The sequence below is a fragment of the Oncorhynchus kisutch genome, linkage group LG3, assembly GCF_002021735.2.
Source record: "Oncorhynchus kisutch isolate 150728-3 linkage group LG3, Okis_V2, whole genome shotgun sequence".
Classification (NCBI taxonomy): Eukaryota; Metazoa; Chordata; class Actinopteri; order Salmoniformes; family Salmonidae; genus Oncorhynchus; species Oncorhynchus kisutch.
In genome coordinates, this window is record NC_034176.2 from 18491314 (window position 1) to 18517618 (window position 26305).

General features: G+C 43.3%; 1 protein-coding gene across 9 annotated transcripts in view; it reads right to left on the bottom strand.

Moving 5' to 3' along the window:
• Positions 1-23879, bottom strand: part of LOC109876496 (ATP/GTP binding carboxypeptidase 1) — a 46145-nt gene extending 22266 nt beyond the window's left edge. For 2 of the 9 annotated variants that reach the window (XM_031818244.1, XM_031818250.1), the window contains exons 1-15: positions 23226-23661; positions 22888-23045; positions 21853-21914; positions 20718-20848; positions 6535-6602; positions 4117-4180; positions 3485-3631; positions 3221-3352; positions 2942-3035; positions 2820-2857; positions 2367-2569; positions 2026-2203; positions 1872-1910; positions 1265-1359; positions 342-458 (exon numbers count right to left, since the gene is read on the bottom strand). In XM_031818244.1, coding sequence (XP_031674104.1) covers positions 342-458; positions 1265-1359; positions 1872-1910; positions 2026-2203; positions 2367-2569; positions 2820-2857; positions 2942-3035; positions 3221-3352; positions 3485-3631; positions 4117-4180; positions 6535-6602; positions 20718-20848; positions 21853-21884 — 1338 coding nt within the window. In that variant the 5' untranslated portion in view covers positions 21885-21914; positions 22888-23045; positions 23226-23661. Of the gene's footprint in view, positions 1-341; positions 459-1264; positions 1360-1871; positions 1911-2025; positions 2204-2366; positions 2570-2819; positions 2858-2941; positions 3036-3220; positions 3353-3484; positions 3632-4116; positions 4181-6534; positions 6603-13663; positions 13789-20717; positions 20849-21852; positions 22826-22887; positions 23046-23225 lie in introns of those variants that run through there. The other 7 variants (XR_004208208.1, XM_031818246.1, XM_031818255.1 and 4 more) reach the window with 7 other exon arrangements.
• Between the last annotated feature and the right edge of the window lie 2426 nt (positions 23880-26305).

A 26305-nucleotide genomic window follows, 5' to 3' on the forward strand; every position in this document is an offset into this window, starting at 1 on the left:
ATTGGACTTCAGGCAGCTTTCTGATCACTTACCACAGTGTGGTCCCCAGGTTAAAAACACACTTCTGGAAGTTTTAAGATGGAATGTTGAAAATGTGGGGGGCAGGTAGCCTCGAGGTTAGCGCGTTGGGCCAGGAACCAAAAGGTCACTGGTTCAATACCCAATTGCTTCAGGGGCACTGGACAATGGGGTCACTGGCCGTGACCCCACTCCCTGCAGGTGTCTCAGGGTGAGTTGCAAGAAACATTTCCATTACACACTAGTACAAGTGTATACCGGAAATATGAAAACATCCCCAAAAATACTATTATTAAACCAAAGACAAAGGTGTACTGCATTACCTGGAAATCCTCTGAGAGCTCCATAAAGAATCTCTCATAGATCTTCAGCTCTTCAAACGGCCTGCTATGGGTCTCTTTGGGTCTCAGGTTATTGATGTCCGTTTCTATGTCATCATTCTGCAGAGGGGAAAACATCATCATCAAACACCTGAAAAAGCAGGAACAGGATCCCAATAGAAAACCCTGTATTAGATTGTTTTTACTTCAACCAGAGAGAGAGAGAGAGAGAGAGAGAGAGAGAGAGAAGAGACAACCCACAGACAGGCAGAGAGAGAGAGAGAGAGAGAGAAGAGAGAAGAGAGAAGAGAGAAGAGAAGAGAGAAAGAGAGAGAGAGAGAGAGAGAGAAGAGAGACAACCCACAGACAGGCAGAGAGAGAGAGAGAAGAGAGACAACCCACAGACAGACAGGCAGAGAGAGAGAAGAGAGACAACCCACAGACAGGCAGAGAGAGAGAGAGAAGAGAGAACCCACAGACATGCAGAGAGAGAGAGAGAAGAGAGACAACCCACAGACATGCAGAGAGAGAGAGAGAAGAGAGACAACCCACAGACATGCAGAGAGAGAGAGAGAAGAGAGACAACCCACAGACATGCAGAGAGAGAGAGAGAAGAGAGACAACCCACAGACAGGCAGAGAGAGAGAGAGAAGAGAGACAACCCACAGACAGACAGGCAGAGAGAGAGAAGAGAGAGAGAAGAGAGAGAGAAGAGAGACAACCCACAGACATGCAGAGAGAGAGAGAAGAGAGACAACCCACAGACAGGCAGAGAGAGAGAGCAGTTGTGGTTGTGGTCAGTATATATGTTTGCATATTACGTCTGTCAGTCTGGTCACTGCAGTGTAACCTTTCTTGTGGTCATTCTGAGGTCAGTCAAACAAGGTGCGGTTTAAATTAAAAGGCTGTGGTCATGGTCACTGTACCCCAGCGTGGTGGTCCTTCTCCTCCACCTCGTTCTCCATGTCGTTCTCGGCCTCTGCATCCTCATTATTGTCGCTCTCGTCCACCACATCATCCACTGGCAAGCACACAGGGAAACAGGCAGGGTTAGCATCAATTCCATTTCTAATCATACATTATAGTTTACTTTCAGTTTACTTCCTGAATTGAGCCCAAGATTAAGGCGTAACCTGACTGGTTACAGGGGGTAGCGTTTCCAAAAAACAAAGACAATCTTAAGTCCATTAGTAAGCAAAGGATGAACAATGATCAATGCTTAGTTAAATAAAAGGTTAAATAAAATGTAAAAATGCTAAAGATAATATTTATGATTTCTGATTGGTTGGTTGGATTGTGCAATAGAGAAAGGTGACTGAGAATAAGTAGCCAGGAGTGAGATGAGAGAGAGCTGGTGTGTTGATTGGCTCGTTGAGTGAGGTGATGTCAATGAACAACTAAGTAGTGTGAAAGTTCACGAGTTACAGATCCTTGATGTAGGACAGGGTGTATTATACTGTTAGCAGTGTGACAGACTGAGGAGTGTGAGTCAGTAGTGGTTAGGCTGCTGCTATTTATTGTGACAAGTCTTACCCCATGGGGGCTTGGTGTAGAACTGGTAAATGGGTCCTCCTGAAATGGACGTGTGGAGCGTGAGAGTTAACTGTGTGCAATGACCATTGGGGTGATTTAAGTGGCTCGCAAGTATTGTGAGTGTAGAATGTGTGTGTCTGTGTGTGAGCCTCACTCCCCAGTGGCTGGTTGTAGAGCTGAGCGACTGGCCCTCCTGCAGGTACACGAAGCAGCTGGTGGTGGAAGACACTCTTGATGGTGGGCAGAGGGAGGCGGTTCTTGGGGAAGCACTTCCTCATGATGAGGCTGGAGGTGTTGATCAGAGGGTCCAGAGTCCTCACTGGCAGGCACTCCTAAAAACAACACATCACCATCATTAATATTCACCATCATCACCACCATAATCATCCATTTTGGTGTAATGTAAAAGGTGAGACAGCATTGGGGATAGAGCTAGGAACATAGAGGGTGGCTGAGACTGAGCTCAGGTTTTGGTAATGTTGTCACCCTACTCACAGTGGAGGTGTTATAGAGGATCCTCATCCCGTCAGCGTCGATGAAGGCCTTGCGGCCCAGCTTGATGTTGGTGATGTTCTTCAGGCAGCCCAGGATGCCCTTGCGGATGAGTATGTGGCGGTGGCGCGTGTCGTTGCGGTGCCAATCCTGATAGATGTGCAGCAGGATGGGCACATGGACCACCGCCCGCTGGGCGTTCGTCTCTGAGGGATGGAGAGGGAGGGAGGGATGGAGAGAAGAAGGAATGAGGAAGTGGGCGAGGGAAGGATGTAAGGAGAGACGGGGAGGGAGGGGGAGAGGGATGGAGGGAGGGGGAGAGGGATAGAGAGAGAGAGAGAGAGACTGGTTGATAATAGCCACTGACAATAGCACTGTTATTGAAGAACCATGACAGGACATTGTCCAAAACACTGCAGAGCGAGAGAACGGGGGAAGAGAGAGAGAGACACTTACTGGATTTGAGCAAGGCCCCCAGTGTGTCCAGGGATACTCTGTTGAGTAAAAGACAGCCAGAGAAGGGTCAAAAACAGCAGCACCCACACCATTCATCCTCAACACATACACACACCACTTACTTCAGCAGACTGGTGTTCTTTTTGCTGTAGGGTCCAATGATTTTGAACATGAGCTCCACCACTCCATTCTTCCCCAGGGACACAGCATTCACAGCTGAAGGCAGACAAACCTCAATGCCCTCAACAATACCACCAGACAGTAGTTGGCTGTAGTTGAAGTCATACTACAATAGGCTGGGTTTGTAACTGTCAGATGTATGGTTCCTATGGCAACAGCAGGTTGGGTTAGTAACTGTCAGTCAGATGTATGGTTCCTACAGTATGTAAGGTCAGACTCACTGTTGGAGGAGTAGACCTGTAGAACCAGCAGACAGGGCAGCAGCAGCTTGTAGTTCTGCAAGTTTTGTTTGAGCAGGTTCACAGTGACGTTCAGAGCTCCGTTCAGACGGGCTTTCACACCAAACTTCCTGTCTGGAGAAAGACAGACGTGAAGGGGTGTACATGCTAAAATTGGTATGGATTTAGTTTATGGTAGAAGTTTGGATGACAATGTTAGGGCTCCTGGTACAGCAATAGAGTACCTTAACATACAGAGTGTGTTACCTTTTGGTCCAACCTTGGCCAGGACTGAGTGGAGCTGCAGCATGACCTCCTCACTAGGGGGAGACTCTTTACTGGCACTGATGACCAGCTGCAGCAAGATGCCTGTGCCACCCTTGGACACAAACACACCAATCCTGCGACCCCCACCTGGGACAGAGAGAGAGAGAGAGAAAGAGAGACACACACACACACACACACATTACTACAGCCTCCACAAATTGATCAATCACCATTTAAAATTTCACAAGTCAAATGATCCCCATCAGTTTCTACAAAACCAACCTATCAGTTCAGCTGTTATTGAGCAGAGTTCACACAAACCATGTGAGAAAATCTAGTCTGATCTCAACTGGATTCCAGTTGACGAACAAAATCCTGTTTACATTTTTTTGAAAGATTCTTGATCAGTCTCAGATTTCGTGTGAACAGGTTCCAAACTTCTACAACTTGACAATCTACCCCAGTTGAAATGAGTCTACATTTTCTTAGATGGTCTGCGTGAAAACAAAACCTACCCAATCAAAGCACTGTTTCCACCCAAGACAATTGACACTTGTCAAATCAGAGATCAGGACACTCAAACAGAACACCGTTTGCCCCCATTATCCAATTACAGAGCGGTTACCACTTACCCACGGTTAACAGCTCATTCAGAATGTACAAAATGTTCAGGATAGATTGCAGATCCTGTGTGTTCTATCAAAAACAGAGAGCATGCTGGGTATTACCAACACACCCAATAACACGTGAGCATGGACAAACACATTTGTATGTGCACACACAGACAGACACACAGCCATTCATGTACACACCACCAAATCTACACATACACACAAACCGTCTCACTTAGGTTTCAGTCTCTACAAATAGTAATGGCTTTTCCCCAACTCATAAATTGATCTGTCATCAAGTGGTATATAAAGACATAGGGAGATATAACTAGACAGGGAGATTTAGAAGCCATTGCCAAAACCAAGTGTGTAAACTGCATCTCGGGAGGACAATTATTTCCAATACTTTTAGGATACCATGATGTTGATAGTAGGGCTGGGCGATATGGCCAAAATATTATATAATGTTTTTTTTTTTTAAACAGGACGGTAATGATGGTATTTTTAGATTTTGATTTGCTTTATGAGTAGTGAGTGATCCTAGGGTGGCGACACATACATTCTAAGTGATATCAATGAGTCTTTCTCCATTCTGATTGTTATATACTGTTCAATTCAACTACAACCAAAACAAATTACAGCACTTTTATAATTTCTGCATTTCCTGCATTCAATTGCAGTGGTGGAAAAATACCCAATTGTCATACTTGAGTAAAAATACAGATACGTTAATAGAAAATGACTCAAGTGAAAGTCACCCAGTAAAATACTACTTGAGTAAATATCTAAAAGTATTTGGCTTTAAATATACTTAAGTATCAAAAGTATCAAAAATAATTTCAAATTCCTTATATTAAGCAAACCAGACGGCACAATGTTCTTGTTTTTTAAATTTACGGATAGCCAGGCGCACACTCCAACACTAAGACATAATTTACAAACAACGCATTTGTGTTTAGTGAGTCCTCAGAGGCAGTAGATGACCAGGGATGTTCTCTTGACAAATGCGTGAATTGGACCATTTTCCTGTCCCACTAAGCATTCAAAATATAATGAGTACTTTTAGGTGTCAGGAGAAATGGTCAAAATCATGTAAAACGTACAGTATTTTCTTTAGGAATGGAGTGAAGTAAAAGTTGTCAAAAATCAAAAATAGTAAAGTACAGATACCAAAAAAAAAAACTTAAGTAAAAAATACTTTCAAGTACTATTTATGTCTTTACACCACTACTCAATTGAGATAACTTCCGCACTGCCACGTAGGGCTGCACTATATAGGCAAATAATCTAGGACTTATTTTTAACCAAATGTTGCGATTGCGATTTGACTTGTGAATTAGGGCAAAACTATTGGAATCATGGAAATAGAATGTCTATTTTGAATACAGTGTCGTTTGAATACAGTGTCGTTTGAATACAGGCACTTTGAATACAGTGTCGTTTGAGACAATTAATTAAAATGCCAGGGAAGAGTAATTGTGACATGGTAGGAACTAAAGTGTTGTTAAGTGTTTCCTAGGGGACCCTATAAGCTTTGGCTATATTGCAAGTTCTCTTATCTACTTCATGTAGCTAACATATTCTTGCTTTACATAATCCTCTGATTTAGAAGATACTGTTGCACAAACAACATGCTGATTTAAGTCTACACTATCACTGGTATTATCAGGCTGTATTAGCTTGCTACGTTTGCTCTTACTCAGTACATTTATTAGCTAGCTAGCTATTAGCATCTATCAATTAGCGTCTCATAAGATTTAGGGCAACATGCTATGAAAAGACAAACTAGCTGTTTGCTGATGTAAGAAACACAAACTAATAGTGTCATTATAGAACCCTAGTGGAATTATATGAAGAAGCTAAGTGAAAACAGCATTGTTGTCATCAACATTGTTGCATGTGCTGCATTGACCATGCAGACTGAACGCAAGTGCCTTGTGGTTGAGAAACATCAAATGCACTCCTTGAGTGACAGGGGGCGTGGCTAGGTCTGTGTGGTTAGTAGAGCGGAGAAAGATGACTCAAGTAGCGAAATAAACTATAAAAATTAACATTACACATGGTGTATCCCAGTTAACAAACCAAACATTCAAATACCGTTACAGAAGGTAAAGTAAAAACCCATACCGCCCAGCACTAGTTGATAGTTATTGTTATAACTGAGTTGTACCCTTTTCACACTACTGAACCAAGCTGTACAGTACTGGCCTGGTTACGCATCCACCATACTTGCTGGACAAGTGCTAAAAAAGGCAAACTGAAAAGAAAATAGCAACGCCAGCATAATATTCCTTGTTATGAATGGGTTAGTCTCCTTATTCCCTCTCCTTATTATGTTGTGGTATTGTACAGTAGCGGAATATGGAGTTAAATTAGTGACATGTGAGCTCGATTTTTAGCACCAACTTAACTCTATAGTGGAATGTGGCGGGAACTCACCTCCAAAGTCGCCAGGATAACCTCCATTCCACTGGAACCCTTGGACACGATCTCCTTCCGTGTCTTCTCTGTAACACAAACAGGGACCTTAGTTACATTACATTACATTTCCCTCCACTATGTTAGCACTTACAAATAGGCTACTGTAGTACAAATAATCAATCATCATCATCATGCTGGCCTTTTTACCATGCCATTTCTTAATCAAATATCAGAATTCATGTGAAAGTGAGTAGTAGTGTATAAACAAAGATAAAAATAACATTCAGTGCCTTCGGTGCATAATTCAGACCCCTTTACTTTTACCACGTTTTGTTATGTTACAGCCTTAAAATGACAGCCTTAAAATAGTTTCCCCCCCCTCATCAATCTATACACAAGACCCCATAATGTCAAAGCAAGAAAAGGTTTTTAGAAATTTGTGCAAAAAATAAATAAATAACTGAAATAGACCCTTTACCCAGTACTTTGTTGAAGCACCTTAGGCAGCGATTACAGCCTCAAGTTCTTGGGTATAACGCTACAAGCTTGGCACACCTGTATTTGGGAAGTTTCTCCCATTTTCCCCTGCAGATCCTCTCAAGCTCGGTCAGGTCGGATGGGGAGCATCGATGCGCAACTATTTTCAGGTCTCTCCAGAGATGTTCGATCAGGTTCAACTCCAGGCTCTGGCTGGTCCACCCAAAGACATTCAGAGACTTGTCCCAAATCCACTCCTGCATTGTATTGGCTGTGTGCTTAGGGTCATTGTCCTGTTGGAAGGTGAACCTTCGCCCCAGTCTGAGGTCCTCTGTACTTTGCACTGTTCCTCTTTCCCTCAATCCAGTCTCCCAGTCCCGCCGCTGAAAAACATCCCTACAGCATGTTGCTGCCACCACCATGCTTCATCATAGGGATGGTATTGGCCAGGTGATGAGCGGTGCCTGGTTTCCTCCAGACGTGGCGCTTCGCATTCAGGCCAAAGAGTTTAATCTTGGTTTCATCAGACCAGAGAATCTTGTTTGTCCTGGCCTGAGAGTCCCTTAGGTGCCATTTTTTCACGGAATCGCGGCTGATGACATGGATATTCAGCTAGCAGGATATACACTGCACCAGCTAGATAGAACAGCGCACTCCGGTAAGACAAGGGGGGGGGGGGGGTTGCATATTTGTAAACAGCTTGTGCACGAAATCTAAGGAAGTATCTAAATTTTTCTCGCCTGAAGTAGAGTATCTTATGATAAACTGTAGACCACACTATTTGGCAATTGAGTTTTCATCCTAACTTTTCGTGGCTGTTTATCTACCACCACAGACAGATGCTGGCACTAATAAGCAAACCGCTCACCCAGAGGCGGCGCTCCTAGTGGCCGGGGAATTTAAGGCAGGGAAACTTAAAATCAGTTTTACCTCATTTCTATCAACATGTTAAATGCGCAACCAGAGGAAAAAAAATCTAGATCACCTGTACTCCACACACAGAGATGCCTACAAAGCTCTCCCTCACCCTTCATTTGGTAAATCTGACCACAATTCTATCCTCCTGATTCCTGCTTACAAGCAAAAATTAAAGCAGGAAGCACGAGTGACTTGTCTATAAAAAAGTGGTCAGATGAAGGAGATGCTAAACTACAGGACTGTTTTGCTATCACAGACTGGAGCATGTTCCAGGATTCTTCAGATTGCATTGAGGAGTACCACATCAATCACTGGCTTTATCAATAAGTGCATTGAGGACGCCATCCTCACAGTGACTGTACATACATACCCCAACCAGAAGCCATGGATTACAGGCAGCATTCGCACTGAGCTAAAGGGTAGAGCTGCAGCATTCAAGGTGCGGGACTCTAACCTGGAAGCTCATAAGATATCTTGCTAAGCCCTCCAACAAACCATCAAACAGGAAAAGAGCCAATACAGGGCTAAGATTGAATCGTACGACACCGGCTCCGACGCTCATCTTATATGGCAGGACTTGCAAACTATTACAGACTACAAAGGGAAGCACAGCTGCGAGCTGCCGAGTGGCACGAACCTACCAGACGAGCTAAATCACTTCTATGCTCGCTTCGAGGCAAGCAGCACTGAGGCATGCATGAGAGCATCAGCTGTTCCGGACGACTGTGTGATTACGCTCTCAGTAGCTGACGTGAGTAAGACTTTTAAACAGGTCAACATTCACAAGGCCGCGGGGCCAGACGGATTACCAGGACGTGTGCTCCGGGCATGTGCTGACCAACTGGCAGGTGTCTTCACTGACATTTCCAATATGTCCCTGATTGAGTCTGTAATACCAACATGTTTCAAGAAGACCACCACAGTCCCTGTGCCCAAGAACACTAAGGCAACCTGCCTAAATGACTACAGACCCATAGCACTCACGTCTGTAGCCATGAAGTGCTTTGAAAGGCTGGTCATGGCTCACATCAACACCATTATCCCAGAAACCCTAGACCCACTTCAATTTGCATACCGCCCAAACAGATCCACAGATGATGCAATCTCTATTGCACTCCACAATGCCCTTTCCCACCTGCACAAAAGGAACACCTATGTGAGAATGCTATTCATTGACTACAGCTCAGCGTTCAACACCATAGTACCCTCAAAACTCATCACTAAGCTAAGGATCCTGGGACTAAACACCTCCCACTCTGAAACTGGATCCTGGACTTCCTGACGGGTGGCCCCCAGGTGGTGAGGGTAGGTAGCAACACATCTGCCACGCTGATACTCAACACTGGAGCCCCTCATGGGGCGTGCTCAGTCCCCTCATGACTACATGGCCAGGTACGGCTCCAACACCATCATTACGTTTGCAGACGACACAACAGTGGTAGGCCTGATCACCGACAACGACGAGGCAGCCTATAGGGAGGTGGTCAGAGACCTGGCGGTGCCAGATTAACAACCTATCCCTCAACGTAACCGTGACTAAGGAGATGATTGTGGACTACAGGAAAAGGAGGACAGAGCACGCCCCCATTCTCATCGACGGGGCTGTAGTGGAGCAGGTTGAGAGCTTCAAGTTCCTTGGTGTCCACATCACCAACAAACGAGAATGGTCCAAACACACCAAGACAGTCGTAAAGAGGGCACGACAAAGCATATTCCCCCTCGGGAAACGAAAAAGATTTGGTATCGGTCCTCAAAAGGTTCTACAGTGCGTACGGCCCAGTACATCACAGGGGCTAAGCTGCCTGCCATCCAGGACCTCTGCACCAGGCGGTGTCAGAGGAACGCCATTAAAAATTGTCAAAGACCCCACCCACCCCAGTCAAAGACATTTCTTTCTACTACCGCATGACAAGCGGTACTGAAGCGCCAAGTCTAGGACCAAAAGGCTTCTCAACAGCTTTTACCCGCAAGCCATAAGACTCCTGAACAGGTAATCAAATGGCTACCTGGACTATTTGCATTGTGTGTGTCCAAACCCCTCTTTACACTGCTGCTTATCTCTGTTTACCATATATGCATAGTCACTAACTGCTAATCTCTGTTTACCATATACAGTGGGGCAAAAAAGTATTTAGTCAGCCACCAATTATGCAAGTTTTCCCACTTAAAAAGATGAGAGGCCTGTAACTTACATCATAGGTACACTTCAACTATGACAGACAAAATGAGAAAAAAAATTCCAGAAAATCACATTGTAGGATTTTTTATGAATTTATTTGCAAATTATGATTGAAAATAAGTATTTGGTCACCTACAAAAAAAGCAAGATTTCTGGCTCTCACAGACCTGTAACTTCTTCTTTAAGAGGCTCCTCTGTCCTCCACTCGTTACCTGTATTTATGGCACCTGTTTGAACTTGTTATCAGTATAAAAGACACCTGTCCACAACCTCAGTCACACTCCAAACTCCACTATGGCCAAGACCAAAGAGCTGTCAAAGGACACCAGAAACAAAATTGTAGACCTGCACCAGGCTGGGAAGACTGAATCTGCAATAGGTAAGCAGCTTGGTTTGAAGAAATCCACTGTGGGAGCAATTATTAGGAAATGGAAGACATACAAAACCACTGATAATCTCCCTCGATCTGGGGCTACACGCAAGATCTCACCCTGTGTTGTCAAAATGATCACAAGAAAGGTGAGCAAAAATCCCAGAACCACACGGGGGGACCTAGTGAATGACCTACAGAGAGCTGGGACCAAAGTAACAAAGCCTACCATCAGCAAGGGCATTGAAGATGAAACGTGGCTGGGTCTTTCAGCATGACAATGATCCCAAACACACGAAGGAGTGGCTTTGTTAGAAGCATTTCAAGGTCCTGGAGTGGCCTAGCCAGTCTCCAGATCTCAACCCCATAGAAAATCTTTGGAGGGAGTTGAAAGTCCGTGTTGCCCAGCAACAGCCCCAAAACATCACTGCTCTAGAGGAGATCTGCATGGAGGAATGGGCCAAAATACCAGCAACAGTGTGTGAAAACCTTGAAGACTTACAGAAAACGTTTGACCTCTGTCATTGCAACAAAGGGTATAGAACAAAGTATCGAGATAAACTTTTGTTATTGACCAAATACTTATTTTCCACCATAATTTGCAAATAAATTCATTAAAAATCCTACAATGGGATTTTGGGGATTTTTTTCCTCATTTTGTCTGTCATAGTTGAAGTGTACCTATGATGAAAATTACAGGCCTCTCATCTTTTTAAGTGGGAGAACTTGCACAATTGGTGGCTGACTAAATACTTTTTTGCCCCACTGTATGCATAGTCACTAACTATACATTCATGTACATACTACATAAATTAGCCCGACTAACCAGTGCCCCCACACATTGGCTACCCAGACTATCTGCATTGTGTCCCGCCACCCACCAATCCCTCTTTTACGCTACTGCTACTCTCTGTTTATCATTTATGCATAGTCACTTTAACCATACCTACATGTACATACTATCTCAATTTGCCCGACCAACCGGTGCCTGTACATAGCCTCGCTACTGTTATTATTCACTGTCTTTTTACTGTCGTTTTTAAGTTCCTTACTTATCTATTGTTCACCAATACCATTTTTTTTACTTAAAAATTGCACCACTGTTGGTTAGGGTCTATAAGTAAGCATTTCACTGTAAGGTCTACCTACACCTGTTGTATTCGGCAAATAAACTTTGATTTGGGCAAACTCCAAGCAGGCTGTCATGTGCCTTTTACTGAGGATTGGCTTCCGTCTGGCCACTCTATCATAAAGGCCTGTTTGGTGGAGTGCTGCAGGGATGGTTGTCCTTCTAGAAGGTTCTCCCATCTCCACAGAGGAACTCTGTCAGAGTGACCATCGGGTTCTTGGTCACCTCCCTGACCAAGGCCCTTCTCCCCCGATTACTCAGTTTGGGCAAGCGGCCAGCTCTAGGAAGAGTCTTCCAAAGTTCTTACATTTAATAATGATGGGAGGGCACTGTGTGCTTGGGGACCTTCAATGCTGCAGAAATTTTTTGGTACCCTTCCCCAGTTCTGTGCCTCGACACAATCCTGTCTCGGAGCTCGACGGACAATTCCTTCGACCTCATGGCTTGGTTTTTGCTCTGACAGGCACTGTCAACTGTGGGACCTTATATAGACAGGTGTGCCTTTCCAAATCATGTCCAATCAAAATAATATACAACAGGTGGACTCCAATCAAGTAGTAGAAACATCTCAATGATGATCAATGGAAACAGGACGCACCGAAGCTCAATTTCGAGTCTCATAGCAAAGGGTCCGAATACCTATGTAAATAAGGTATCTTTTTAAACCTGTTTTCACTTTGTTATTATGGGGTATTGTGTGTAGATTGATGAGGAAAAATATGAATTTAATCCATTTTAGAATAAGGCTGTAACGTAACAAAATAACCAACATTTTCCTCCGCAATGATGGGTCTGCCTGCCATAGATTCTCTCTGAAACACTAACCACACGGATGGACAAGAAACTCCAGCAACCTTTCCGTGACGGTTCCTCAACAATTTGTAAAAATAGTAGAGGGGGTCTCACTCACACACACAAACACACTAAAAACCAACGGAGCAAACCTCAAAACACTAACTAAAACGAATGTGTGTGCCATAATGTATACCCTCTGACCAACAGCACCAACAGAAACCAACAGAAATAACAGAAAGTCCAGGAACGCAAACAAAATAAGGCCTATAAAACTCAGTCAACAGCACCCAGGGCAGCTCATATCCCATCAAATAGAGTCTCACCACCCGGACCAATAAATGGTTGATGGAGCGGACCTTATGAACCCCAGGATGAATGGGACTATGGAGATGAAAAGTGTGAAACATCCCCCCTCTGATTTATAGACTCATAAATAAAGCACACGTCACAAATCAGGTTTCAGCAGTGGGGCAGCCAACGAGCTCAAACATGTGCATACACAGACCAGACGTGCACCCACACAGACCCCCCTGGTGCATAATTCAACTTCACAAGACCCGGACCAGTCTCTCATCTATGCCCCAGCGCGCACACACACACACACACACACTTCAACAGTCAGGGGCTATACGAAAAAGTGACCTCTAAAAACATTTGTCATACTAGACTTTTTAAGCTCTTCGAAAACAAAAACAACAGCTCACAGCTGATCTTGAAAACCAAAACAAGAATGCAAATACCTATCAAAGAAATGCATCAAGTAAAATAAACTTAATGGTTCAAATCAAACGCTACTATTGATGTGATGACGGACATGCCAATGGCTTTACTGTAACAGTCTTGTAATAGGATAGTAAGGAACTATTACGGGCACTACCTATCCAGTATTATGGTATTCATGTTGTGTTATCTCCACAAGAAATAACCAATACAAGGGTTTTATTGGTTATTGAAGTAATCTACAGGATAATAGAATACAGTGGGGTTTACACTGACATATTGGCTGGCAAGGTGAACCGTAAACACTTCAGAAATACGTTAAACTTTACACAACTTTCTTTTATTAACAGAGTAGTGATTTTATTTTGTGCAAATACAAGATTTGCAGGTTCTATAGAAACCTTTGTCCCATTGAACAGTAGCCTAGCTGCACAAACTGCTCAAAGCAGTAGCTACAGTAGCGGTGGTAGAACTATTGGTGTTCTGCACTACAGGGGCTGCACAACTGTAGAACTTTTCTTCTTCATACCCCAGTCTCAGTCCCAGTCCCATTCCTTACCTGGGGAGGTGGATCGCTCTGCGGGCTCCACCAAGCGGCTAGGTCTCTCGGTGCATCTATATTCCATCTTTCTCAGAGGTAGGATCCCCCCAAACAGCCAGGAGTACACTGACGCTAACCGCCCCCAAGCCCAACCACCAGACCAGGATAGAACACAGCTCTTGGCACCTCCTCCTGCACTCTAAAAGTTTAGACCTAGAAGGATACTACACTACCCAGCATCCACTCAGCATTCAAGCCCAGACCGACAGACAGGCAGACCAGACTGTGTTCCAGCCATGCAGACAGCACCTCCTATGCAGACAGCGAGCACAATACCCAGGCATGGATAGAAAGACAACTTCCTCCAATCTCGCTCTCCCTCCCGATGGATACAGTTCCATATCATAATATTATTTTGGACGATATCACGTCGATACTTTGACTGCAAATTGATTTAGTTTTGCTAGGTAGCGTTAGCTAGCGCTAATCGGCAGTACCTGTGCAAAAACACTTATTTTTCATCCTATAGCTTGTTCTCCATCTTCTTTTTAAAATAGCAAGCCAACATGTTTTCAGTACTTATTTCCATGACTGATTATGGAAATAAGTGACGCGTCTCTCTGCAGCAGACATATAGAGAGCAATATCTTTGGAACATCAAATTGCAATAAAATGAACCGTATCAAATTGCCAGTGTTTCCACTGCAGTCATTTATCTTTGGTGCTGCACCACGGCAAAATTGTTGCCACCACGCCTATAAAATATGTAACATGAAAAAATATTTATGCTTGAACAGTCCACATTGACTTTGTCGGCAAACAAAACGAGTAACGAATAGAAAATTCAGATTACCCCATAGACTAGTTTAAATCTATAGTATTTACTTAGAACACACAACAACAAGCCGACCTATGCAAGATAAATATTCCTCTCGAGGCGCATTCAAGTTAGGAGTGCCATAGGGAGGGCAACGTGCAGTCAATGCACAACAATTCTTGCAATTATGGGGAAAACAGCAGTTTTAAAACAGCCTTTGTTAAAAAGAGGGGGATCTTTCCAGCTTTCCATTCCTACTTTCTTATTTCTCAACTCCTAAATATGTACTATTTTAAACCCAGTTTTTATCAGCAGCTTTGTAAGCATGTTACTGCGCAGCAATAGGGGGGAGGGGCTAAATGTAACATGGGTCAATTATAGGATATTTTGGAGTGACATATTATAATGAGACAGATGACATTTTAAGTTGAGCAGGAGTAGTGGCAACAATGGAAAGTGATGGGGGAAGAAATGGTGACATTAAGAGGTTTCTGTGAGAAGTACAGGCATGTTACCCTGGGTTGCGAGTTACCCCTACTTAGTCTAACAGGCCTGCAATATAGACTGTTTATGCAAGTTTTTTGGGACATAAGATTAATCAATAGGATGCTAACTAGTCAAAAGATCACATTTAGCTAATTATTTTATTTAACTAGGCAAGCCAGTTAAGAACACACTCTTATTTACAATGATGGCCTACTCCGGCCCAACCCGGACAACGCTGGGACAATTGTGCGCCGCCCTATGGGACTCCCAATCACGGCCAGTTGTGATACAGCATGGATTTGAACCAGGGGGTCTTTAGTGACGCCTCTAACACTGAGAATCAGACCCCCCCCCGAGTGATTAGCCCAATAGGATAGATAGATTAGCCCAATGCAGATAGACAACCCATGCTTCAGCCTATATACACTACATTTTATTTTACCTTTAACTAGGCAAGTCAGTTAAGAATACATTTTTATTTTCAATGACGGCCTAGGAACAGTGGGTTAACTGCCTGTTCAGGGGCAGAACGACAGATTTGTACCTTGTCAGCTCGGGGGTTTGAACTTGCAACCTTCCGGTTACTAGTCCAACGCTCTAACCACTAGGCTACCCTGCCACCCCTACATGACCAAAGGAGTGTGGGCACGTGCTCGTCGAACATCTCATTCCAAAATCATGGGGCATTAATATGGAGTTGGTCCCCCCTTTGCTGCTATAACAGCCTCCACTAGATGTTGGAACATTGCTGGGGGACTTGCTTCCATTCAACCACAAGAGCATTAGTGAGGTCGGGCACTGATGTTGGGCAATTAGACCTGGCTCGCAGTCGGCATTCCAATTCATCCCAAAGGTGTTCGATGGGGTTGAGGTTAGGGCTCTGTGCAGACCAGTCAAGTCCTCCCACACCGATCTCGACAAACCATTGTTGTATGGACCTCGCTTTGTGCAAAGGGCATTGTCATGCTGAAACAGGAAAGGGCCTTTTCCCCAGACTGTTGCCACAAAGTTGGAAGCACAGAATCATCTAGAATGTCATTGTATGCTGTAGCGTTAAGATGTCCCTTCACTGGAACTAAGGGGCCTTGCCCGAACCAGGAAAGCAGGCCCAGACCATTATTCCTCGTCCACCAAACTTTAGTTGGCACTATGGATAGGGAGGCAGGCAGCCTAGCGGTTAGAGCGTTGGGACAGTAACCGCAAGATTGCTGGTGCAAATACCCGAACCACCATGGTGAAAAATCTGCCGATGTGCCATTGAGCAAGGAACTTAATCATGATTTGCGCCAGAGGTGCTTTACTACTATGGCCGACCCTGTAAAACAAATAATTTCACTGCACCTATCTGGTGTATGTGACAATAAAACATGTTTGTTATTATATCCATGGTCCAATATGTTAAAATAATTTAAACAAATAATTGTACCAATATGTTTGTTATTGGGCTCATTTCTATAGGTGGAAATTATATTTTATACATTTATTTAATACATTTTGGAGTAGAATGTCCTTTTAAAAAGTCCCCAGAACTGTCCTTCAGTACTGCTATATCAAAATTATCCTGGGGGGGATTCACTGACCCGCACCAGAACCCAACCCCCCCCCCAAAACCATTGAGAGGAAACTGGAGGAAATGAATTACATACTATGCTGTTTTTTACAAAAATAATTGTCCATTGTTACATGCTAGTAATTTTTACTCATACAAACTTGTCTTGTGTGACTTAGTCATACATCTGAGCGTACAAATTCATGAGCCATTTGGGTGCGACCACAGTATGTGACCTCTTGTGTCCACAATCGGCAGGAATTTAGCTATGTGGGAATTGCACGGAGGAACAGAGAATGGTGGCGATATCAGCTATCTTGATCTGCACAGATGAGCCAAATTATTTCTTGTAACTCTGTTCCTCAGTCCTGTTTCTGCACATCTGCTAACTGTCACATAGATAAGAGGATGTACTTTCTATAAAAGGAGAGCGCCAACTTTGTTCGTTGGGCTTTCAACTCTGAACTATTTGAGTGATTGTTGATTGCTCCATTTTTGCAAATCTTATAATAAAGTTGTTTGAAGAATCTACAGTCTCTCTTTAGAATTTCTACAACAAAACAATCTAAATACATATAATCATGATAATTTGGTGCCGATATGTATTGTATTCTATATCATATACTGAGATCCCTGACAATTCTATGCCCTAATGATGACTGTGTGAAACAGGTCTGGATGTCTCCCAAGTGGGGCTGACCGTGTCAGGGTGTGGCCGGAGGCCGAGCCCGAGAAGAGCTGTAGCCTGCCGTGCGTGCAGGAGTCAGGGCCACAGAGATTTATCACTGCAAGAGGGACGTCCCACCAAGAGAGACACGCTCACGTTTCACCACGCACCGCTGCTCTGATTTCAGCTAGAAACTACAGCTGTGAGACAGCATTCCCTCTCTAGAAGACTATATTTCCATAATAGACACATACAGTATCATGTTTTTTCGAATGAAAACCTATTTGAGCAACAACAACCGAATAGATAATGTGATAATAGATAAACCTTCAATGAATCCAAAAGTGCTGAAGCGTGACTTCTACTGGCTACATCAGACATTGGAAAGTCTGTGCTGCCCATGTTCAAAGAAACAGATCTAAAACAAAAGGTGTAATGGCTGAAAGCTAAGTTTTGCTAAGTGGCTATGAGCTTAGAATGAAGAACTTGATCCAGCCAAGTGACCTCTACATCAGTGGAGGCTGCTGAGGGGAGGACAGCTCAGAATAATGGCTTGAACGGTGTGAACAGAATGGCATCCAACACATGGAAATCATGTGTGATGCATTTGATTCCATTCCACTCCAGCTGTTATCCATGAGCCTGTCCTCCCCAATTAAGGTGCCACCAACCTCCTGTGCTGTACAGCTAACTCAACTTGGCACAACAAACCAATCCATGTGTCAATGCTGATCTTGAAGTGATCTTCAATCAATGTTTGACGTCCAGTTCTCTTGTTTCCATTTTCAAAGTCTCAACTTTGCTCTAGCGCCACAAACCTAGCACCACCGGTCCACCACTGACCCTTGTCATCGCAACAGATGTCTATATATGGATGTGAGTGTCCACAACACAGCTGTGTCATGCGAGTCTCTGACATTTATATTTCTAGCTATGCCATTTATCTCAATAGCAAAAGGCCAATGTGTTTTTTTCCCAAACAGTATCACATTGCTGACTAATGAACGAAGTGACGGGATCTCACTTTCTCCATCAGCTGTTGACTCAGCAGTCTTCACTCGGAATGACGTGATACACCAGATTAGTTGTCAGGCTTTTCTTTTTTCTGAAGCAGTTGCCCTATACAGCATAACGGCATGCAAATGTTTGTTATTCACTCAAACCAGGACCTGTGTGTGTGTCCAGACACACACACACACTCAATGGCCTTCCTCAGTGCAGTCTGTCTGAGAAGATTCACTGAGGGCTGCTGGCTGGGTAATTATAAACTTAGTGAAACAGCTTTTCCTCAAATGTCAGATTCTCTGTGACGTAAGAGCCAGCAGGGGGGTGGGAAGGAGGAAGGATTAAGAGGAACTCACATTGGTGAGGGAGCTGGGCAGTCCAAGAGGGGTGGAGGCGTCAGGTATCACTCCCAATGGGGCAGAGAGCTGAGCATTCACTGGGTGGGGGGGGGGGTCTAGTTACAGAGCTAACCGTCCCTCTGCTAAAATGTTTCCACCACTAAAGACATGCAACATGCCATCCTAGGACAACCACCCCAAATATCTACCCACTAACATCCCAACACTCCTTTCACCCTCGTAAATCTCCCCTGACCAACAAACACATACCCTTTGATGTCACCAAACATCTACTTAGCAACCCAAATACCTTTTGACCTATTCACATATCCTATAGGCTGTCACTTGAACAGAGTCCTCATCTACCCTGAGATGCTAAAGACAGGCTACAGGACAGGACAGTAAGTGTGGTCAGCTCTGCATAAAAAACAAACAAGATCAGGTAAGAGGAATTACGATGGACCTTGTATTCAACTCCAGAAGACCTCGACTTTGCTGATGACCAGGATGTTTTATCACACACACACCAACAAAACTCACCAACAACTACCCTACAAGAAAAACAACAGATGCAAGTCAGACTGGTTATTAACTGCAAGACAATGGTCATGCCCATCAACACAGCAACAACAAAAAAGAAAAGAAACATGACCTGGAGTTACTTGACAAAGTTTTACATACCTAGGGAGCACCATCTGCCATGACAGTGTACCAGCACTTGGATCAACAAAGAACAAACGACTAGTGATGACTATATATCGCATTGACAATATCGCAATATCCTTTAAGCGCTAGTTGGCTGTACCTACACCAAAACAGTATTTTTCCTTCCTAGCTTGTTCACAATCTTCTTTTAAATAGGGAGCACTTTTATTTCCATGACTGCTCAAAACTTTCTCAAGGCTCTGTCTCGTCCCTCAGCAGCCAACATATGGTGAGCAACATGTTTGGAACACGAATCGGCACCTAAGTATCGTGATAATATTGTATTGTCATTGTCGCTGGCAATTCCCAGCCCAACAAACAACACAAAACTCAATATCTACCAGAGCGGTTTACTAACAACACTTCTAGGAGCAGGTCTATAAGGTTATTCTAAGTGCTGAAAATGACCAAAACATATATACACCTTACACACAACTTGTATCCGAAGAATCATGAACGGCATCTGGACTCCAGAAGGAAGGCCCAAGACAACATGGTGGATTACCATAGAGAATGAGCTACAACAACATCAGCACTAGAGTAAAGGTACAGAGAAGATTTCCAAGACAACCTTTGATAATGCTATATGCGCCAGCTGGAATAACAGGGGTGAGTGAGTGAATGTCATGTGTGCATAATACTGTAAGTAATGAGAGTAATACTGTAATGGGGTTGAGCTGAAGGGAAGTGCAGCCATGAGAAGAATACAAATAATGTTGAAGTGTTGTTATGAGCAGTTGTTGGGGCTTGGCGACGCAGGTGAGGTAGAGGTTTGGTGCAGGTGTAATGCAGCCACAAAGGTACAGATGTAGAATCATAATTTGAGCCAGTTTGCTACAGCAGGGAAATAATCCTGCAGCAGAAAATGTGAATTATTATTTGGATTATAATTAAATGGACATTTTTGTACATATACATTTTTCATTTGGGAAAATCAAGTCTGAAGCCTCAAATACATTACAACTTTAAAATGTCCTGCATTGAGGAAAGTTATACTACAACAGGGTGATCAAATTAAGATCCTACATCTGTAGCACAAGTGCCTCAGCTTGACTTGTTTGAGAGGTTCCACAAAGACATGTGATACAGGTATGATCAGATATGTCTGTGATACAAATATGATAGGGTGCAGCTATTATCAGGCTGTATTGCCAGCAATCATTCAGTGTGAGCTAGAGATGCTGTGAAATTCCACCAAGTAGACTGGCAAAATGTGTGCAGCTTAATTATCTAATTATTTTTTGAACAAGTGTTTATTAGAGCCTAGCGTTTATTTGCAAAAATTTGAAATTATACCCAGCTATTACAAGAAACAGGCACTTGTTGGAGACTCAGCGTTTAATGGAAGTTTTACGGTTTGCTGACTAATATAGGATATTATTTCCCATTGGCCTTTATGGCATGGTTTCAGCAACTATATGGTCAGTGAGTAACAGGCTAGCTTGATCAGCTAGGCTCAGTGAGTGTGAAAGGAGTAGTATACAGTAGGCTAGCACTGTTCTCACCTTGAGTCTGTATGAGGTGAAGGATCTTGGCAGTGATCTGCCTGGCGATCTCAGGGTCCACCAGCATGGACTCCCTGTTCAGCTTCTCCAGCTGGCCAAACAACATCAGCACCCTGGAGTTACTGGGAACGCTGGGAGGGAGAGAGAGAGAGAGAGAGAGAGAGAGGTTTAATACTTGACACATAGCCAGACATGATCAGCCCATGCTCTCATGAAGCAAATATTTTCCGTAGTACGCCCTAATGAACATGACCCTGCTCTATGGTTATATTAAGCTCATAAGGGGCAGTGAGATCAAAGGTCACTTTGGAATGACAACAGCCATGGGAGAGACAATCACAATGTAGAAATAGACCCAATGTCTCTCATATGACCTTATAAAGACAGAGTGAGAGATACAGACAGACAGACAGACAGAGAAAAAAGATAGACAAACAAACTCACAGACCAAAATACAGTGAGAGGGAGATGGAGTAAGATACTGCCCAAACAAATCTACCAAAGCAAAAATACACATGCGCATACATATACCTTCATGCATTACTAACACACTCAGACACATTAGTTAGGCTAAAGAGAACAGACATCCACACTCAGAGTCAAACATTCTGCCAAGGCCTTACAAGAGGGTAAACATTATGACTGTTTTCAGAGTTCATAGCTTATCAAAATGTAGCCTAGAAATTGTGCTTTGCCATTGAAATGTTAGGCCTTCTTACTATAAGGAAAAAAGCTAATGATTACAGGTGGAGAATCAAAAATAGGCTAGCTTCTGTCTCAGTGTCTGGCGACGCAAGACTAAGGCTTGACAGTAGGTCAATAGGTGACAATAGGCTAGTTATTACAAGGCCCCAAAAAGTGATTGACCCCAAACAGTAATGTTTGACAGAGGAACCCAACACAATAGCTAGGGTCAAGATGGCATCATGACAGGCCCTAGCAGGTTTAATGATCTGTGGTGTTGCTGTCCTAAGACTGACCTTACATTGTCACAAGACATAGAGCAAACAAGAGTGTAGCATATGAGGGCAGTGTGTGAGAGAGACTAAGAGAATCTGGAAGAAACACTTCTGTTCACACACACACATATCACACAGAAAGAACCTGGCGCATGTGTTCAAGACGGGTTACTCACCCTTTCTCAGTAATCATTTTGTGCTTATTCATTTTTTCTCACACATCAACATTTCACATCAACTGCAAGTAAAGAAACGCAAGGATCAGCAATGCAATTCAGTTGTCATTCCCGGTCCGGACTTGTGTTCACCCGTGGAAATCAGTCTATCCTTTCTATTCTCTCTCGCTGTCCTGTGGCAAGATGAGATCAGCAACATAGAGAGATGACCATGAATGAACAACCCATATCGGTATATGCAATGTAACAAAATAGGGCCAGTTTTGCTCTAACCAGCTCAACTTGTTTAACCAAAACAAAAGGGTGTCCAGTAGAGTTAAATGGCTCCAGTGTCAGGAAACAAAACAGCCCTGACTATGTAATTAAGACACTTAATCAGCGCAAAAGCATGACAAGCCAACAGGAGAAATACACTAGTAAAGAGATAGAAGACAAGAGTGTAGACGTGTGAAGATACAGTACTTGACCGGTGTCATTAATGAGTTATTACCATTCATTATGTCATTGATGATTTTAATAAGTGTGTAGCCTATCACATGCACTATTCTTGGATATGAAATTGGAGGCCATCATTTTATTACAAGGCTGTAACTAGTGGGACTACATGTACAGCCGATGCAGTGCATGCTTGTTGTAGTTAGCCCAGCAATCTAGCTAGCTAACTTGACCCAACTGATGTAGCTAGAAGGGCCTAATCAAATTGAACAGCGTAATCTGGCCAGGCCGCCCATCTGTCAAGTGTGTTGCAGATCTTCATTGACAACAACAGAACTAGAGTTAGCACAACGGCGAAATCAGCTAGACAGCTAACTAGCAGTGACTGACTGGTTTACGAGATAACTGGCTGGCGAGCTAAGGACTTCACAGCCCACATTGCACCTGCTCAGTCAGTATCCATTCAGTTTGCTAGCTGACGTTAACGTAGCTAGATAACTTAACATTCCTGCTAATTTGGCTACCTAGCTAGACATACATTTGTAAACAATGACATGTACTAGCCATGCAAAATACTTCAAACAAATACATTTTTCGAACCTATATTGAAAGGAATTGTTGTCCCATTATTGCGAGCCAATCCATAGACGTATTTGTGTTGCCTGAAAAGCCCCGACGTTATGATACAAACCCCCTACTCAGATGGAGAATTAGGGTCCGGACCTTGATTTGGGTTGTAGAAACGAGGGATATCAGCCCTTGACGAGAACAGGAAAAATCAAAAATCTAACAGTAATCTGCACCGCACGGTCATGTTGTCAACAAGGCATCATGATGCATTGTTCAGAAACATACATATATTTTCCATAAAATATATGTTCGAATTTTCAAACTAGTTTTAATTGCATCACCGACCCGTGTGAAAACAGAATCCTTACCAGAGAGAAAGAGGCAAATCGAGAAGCTTTACTCGTTTAAACTCTGTCCACGAAAATAAAACAACGAAGTGAGGAAATGTTGTATGGAGGTTAATTATAGTGTCGAATTTGGTTGAAAAAAATGGAATTGCTGAGGCTTATTTGATCGAATATTAATTTCGTATTGTTACAATGCACTGATATAATTGGACGCACGTGCCATTTCGGGGGAAAAAAACGACTTTATATCAGGTTGTGCCTGTTGTAGAGATAGAGGATTGATCATGGATATAACCTGATTTAGCATGTACTTAGCCAATTTATTATTATTATTTTAACTTGGGAAGTCAAGTAAGAACTCATTCAAATTCGTATTTACAATACCGCCAAACCCGGACGATGGTGGGCCAATTATGCTGCGCTCTATGGGACTCCCGATCATGGTCGGATGCCTCTTGCACTGAAATGCGGTGCCTAAGACCGCTGCTGCCACTTGGTAGCCCAATAAAGGCTTCCACCATTTTAAAGTAGTCAACTGTGTGGGGATTCCAATAAGTTGGAAACAATTAGACAATGAAGACGAATTGACTACTTTAAATGGATAAAGGTTCAATTAAAAAAACTAAAACAACTAAAGGCACTGCCCATGCTGTCAGACGCATAGCTTCTATCTATATCATAGCTGTCTATATCTATGACCTGTTGTTCCACACACATCTGTCCTCTCATTGGCTAAAATGGTCCCACCTGATCTCGCCTCCTTCCATATTTTAGGACATGTATTTCTACCTTTAGAGCGGTCACTTGACAATATAGTACACAATATTTGACGCTATTCATCCACAGCCACACGTGCTTAATTAATCTACATCACTTTTGTGACCCGGGACGTTAACATAACTCCCTCAATGTCAAGAAGATCTACCAGGAGGCGTGAACAAGGCGAGAAAGCTAATTTAGTTTTTAGACACGACACGAAATTATGACTAGCAGCTCTGATGCTGCGTTCATGGGTTAGTTGGAACTAGGAAACTCTGACATTTCCAACTTGTATAACTACAACCAAAATGTATGAACATGTTAAATTATTATTTGACGTGAGGTCATATTCAGGCCCTGATTGGTCAATAAGCTTATTTTACACGTCAAATCGTGTTATTTGACGTGTATCTTTTTTGACACGCAAAGACCCAGACGGCGTTCCAAAAGGAGCAGCGATTATGCTGCGTTCAAATGCTAGTTGAATTGAATAAACTCTGACATTTCCGACTTGCTGATTCGTTGAACACGGGACTTGTATAACTACAACCAGTTAGCAAGTCGTACATTTCAGAGTTTCCTAATTCCGACTAGCATGTGAACACAGCACGAATGAAAGCTGGTCATAAACGCGGATCAAACATCACATACACCATTAACAAAATAGGGTGCAAAACCCCCATACGGGCCTGAAATTATCACCCAAAGCGAACCTCCAAGCATAACCGACCAGCTTGTTTACAGTTGTACTAAGGTCGGACAGCATTACTATGGAGCCGGCTCGAAAAACATACGTCAATCCAGGGATGAGAAATGCAATGTCCCATTATCCCAACTGTTAAACTGAGAAGATTGAACGACTGCAAGAAATAGTAGTTCAACCTTCTTGGTGTAAGAGTTGGGATAATGAGACAATTTAGAGAACAATGCATATATGCAATATCTGTCATCTCTGGATTGAGGTATGTTTTTTGGACTATATCTCGAAGCGGCTACGAGGTGTTTTAAAGGTGCAATAAGAAGAAATTGCTCCCCCACTTCCTGGTTGCAAAAATTCTAATCTTTTGCCTAATTTCAGTTTGTGACAAACCGCTGTGAAATATCTTTTCAATTACCAAAATATTGTATTTTCAGCTGTTTGAGTCTGGTGTAAAAAGTAAAAAAAACTAGGCAATGATGTCCTTTATCTACTTCCCCAGAGTCAGATGAACTAGGGGATAACATTTGTATGTCTCTGTGTCCAGTATGAAGGATGTTAGAGGTAGTTTTGAAAGCCAATGCTAACTAGGGTTGGTGCAATGACTGGAAGTCTATGGGTATCTGGTACACAAAGTCTATAGGTATCTGGTACTTCCATCATTGTGATAACGGCAGTTACCAATTGCGCTAGTGCTAATTATATGTGAATTTGGTGGGGTCACCAGAAAAGTTACATATAGCAGCTTTAATATTTAGAGGAATGCTGTCTGACGCTGCAGCTGTAAGTGAGCGGGTCGGATCTGCTGGCTATTGCGATAGCTAGCTATGCTGTGGGACTTCATGTCCAAAGGTGCAACGTAATACCATCCTATTTGTGCTTTTTCCCAGGCTCAGATGACTGCTAGGCAAAGGTATTGAACAGGAATATGTGGTGGTGGTGGAGGTGTGGTTGAGAGGAGGGATGCTAGTGGTAGAAAACTATTATAATCCTTGTCAGATATTGGACCTGGAGGTGCTGGAGAGGGTGGAGTGCCAGGATAGAAGTAAGGTAATGTGGTGAGGGGATTTTAATGCCTACAATATGCTCTTGGGATGGATGGTTGGAAATTACCAAGTGATGGAAAACCTGATAGAAATGAAAGATCTGGTGTGCCTGAATTATGGCTGAGGGACCAGGATTGATGTAGCCACAGGAAGAGTCTGCCTTAGACCGCACTCTGGTATCTAGTGTGATGGCAGGAATCTGTATGGGAGGAGTCAACAGTAGGGAGTGATCATTACCCCATAGCATGCACAGTAGGCCAGAGGGAGGGGGAGGTGTCAGTGGATGGCAGGTGGGTGTTGGAAGGGAAAAGTTGGATCAATTTCAGGAACTGAGTGAGCAGGTGATGGCTCGTGTGGATATGAGAGGGGATGTGGATAGCATAACTTCCAACATCTGATTCAGTATAAATAGGCCCAGGCCCAGGTGAGGAGAACTATCCATTAGGCAAAGAGGTAATGTTAGCGTTGGTTCGGTGTTGAATGCACCACTTACCATGGCAGAGGTGAAAGGGGCAATATGTAATGCTGGATTAACTTCACCTGGGAAAGATGATGTGTACTCAGTTATGTTGGCCCATCTTAGTGATGAGTCACTGGAT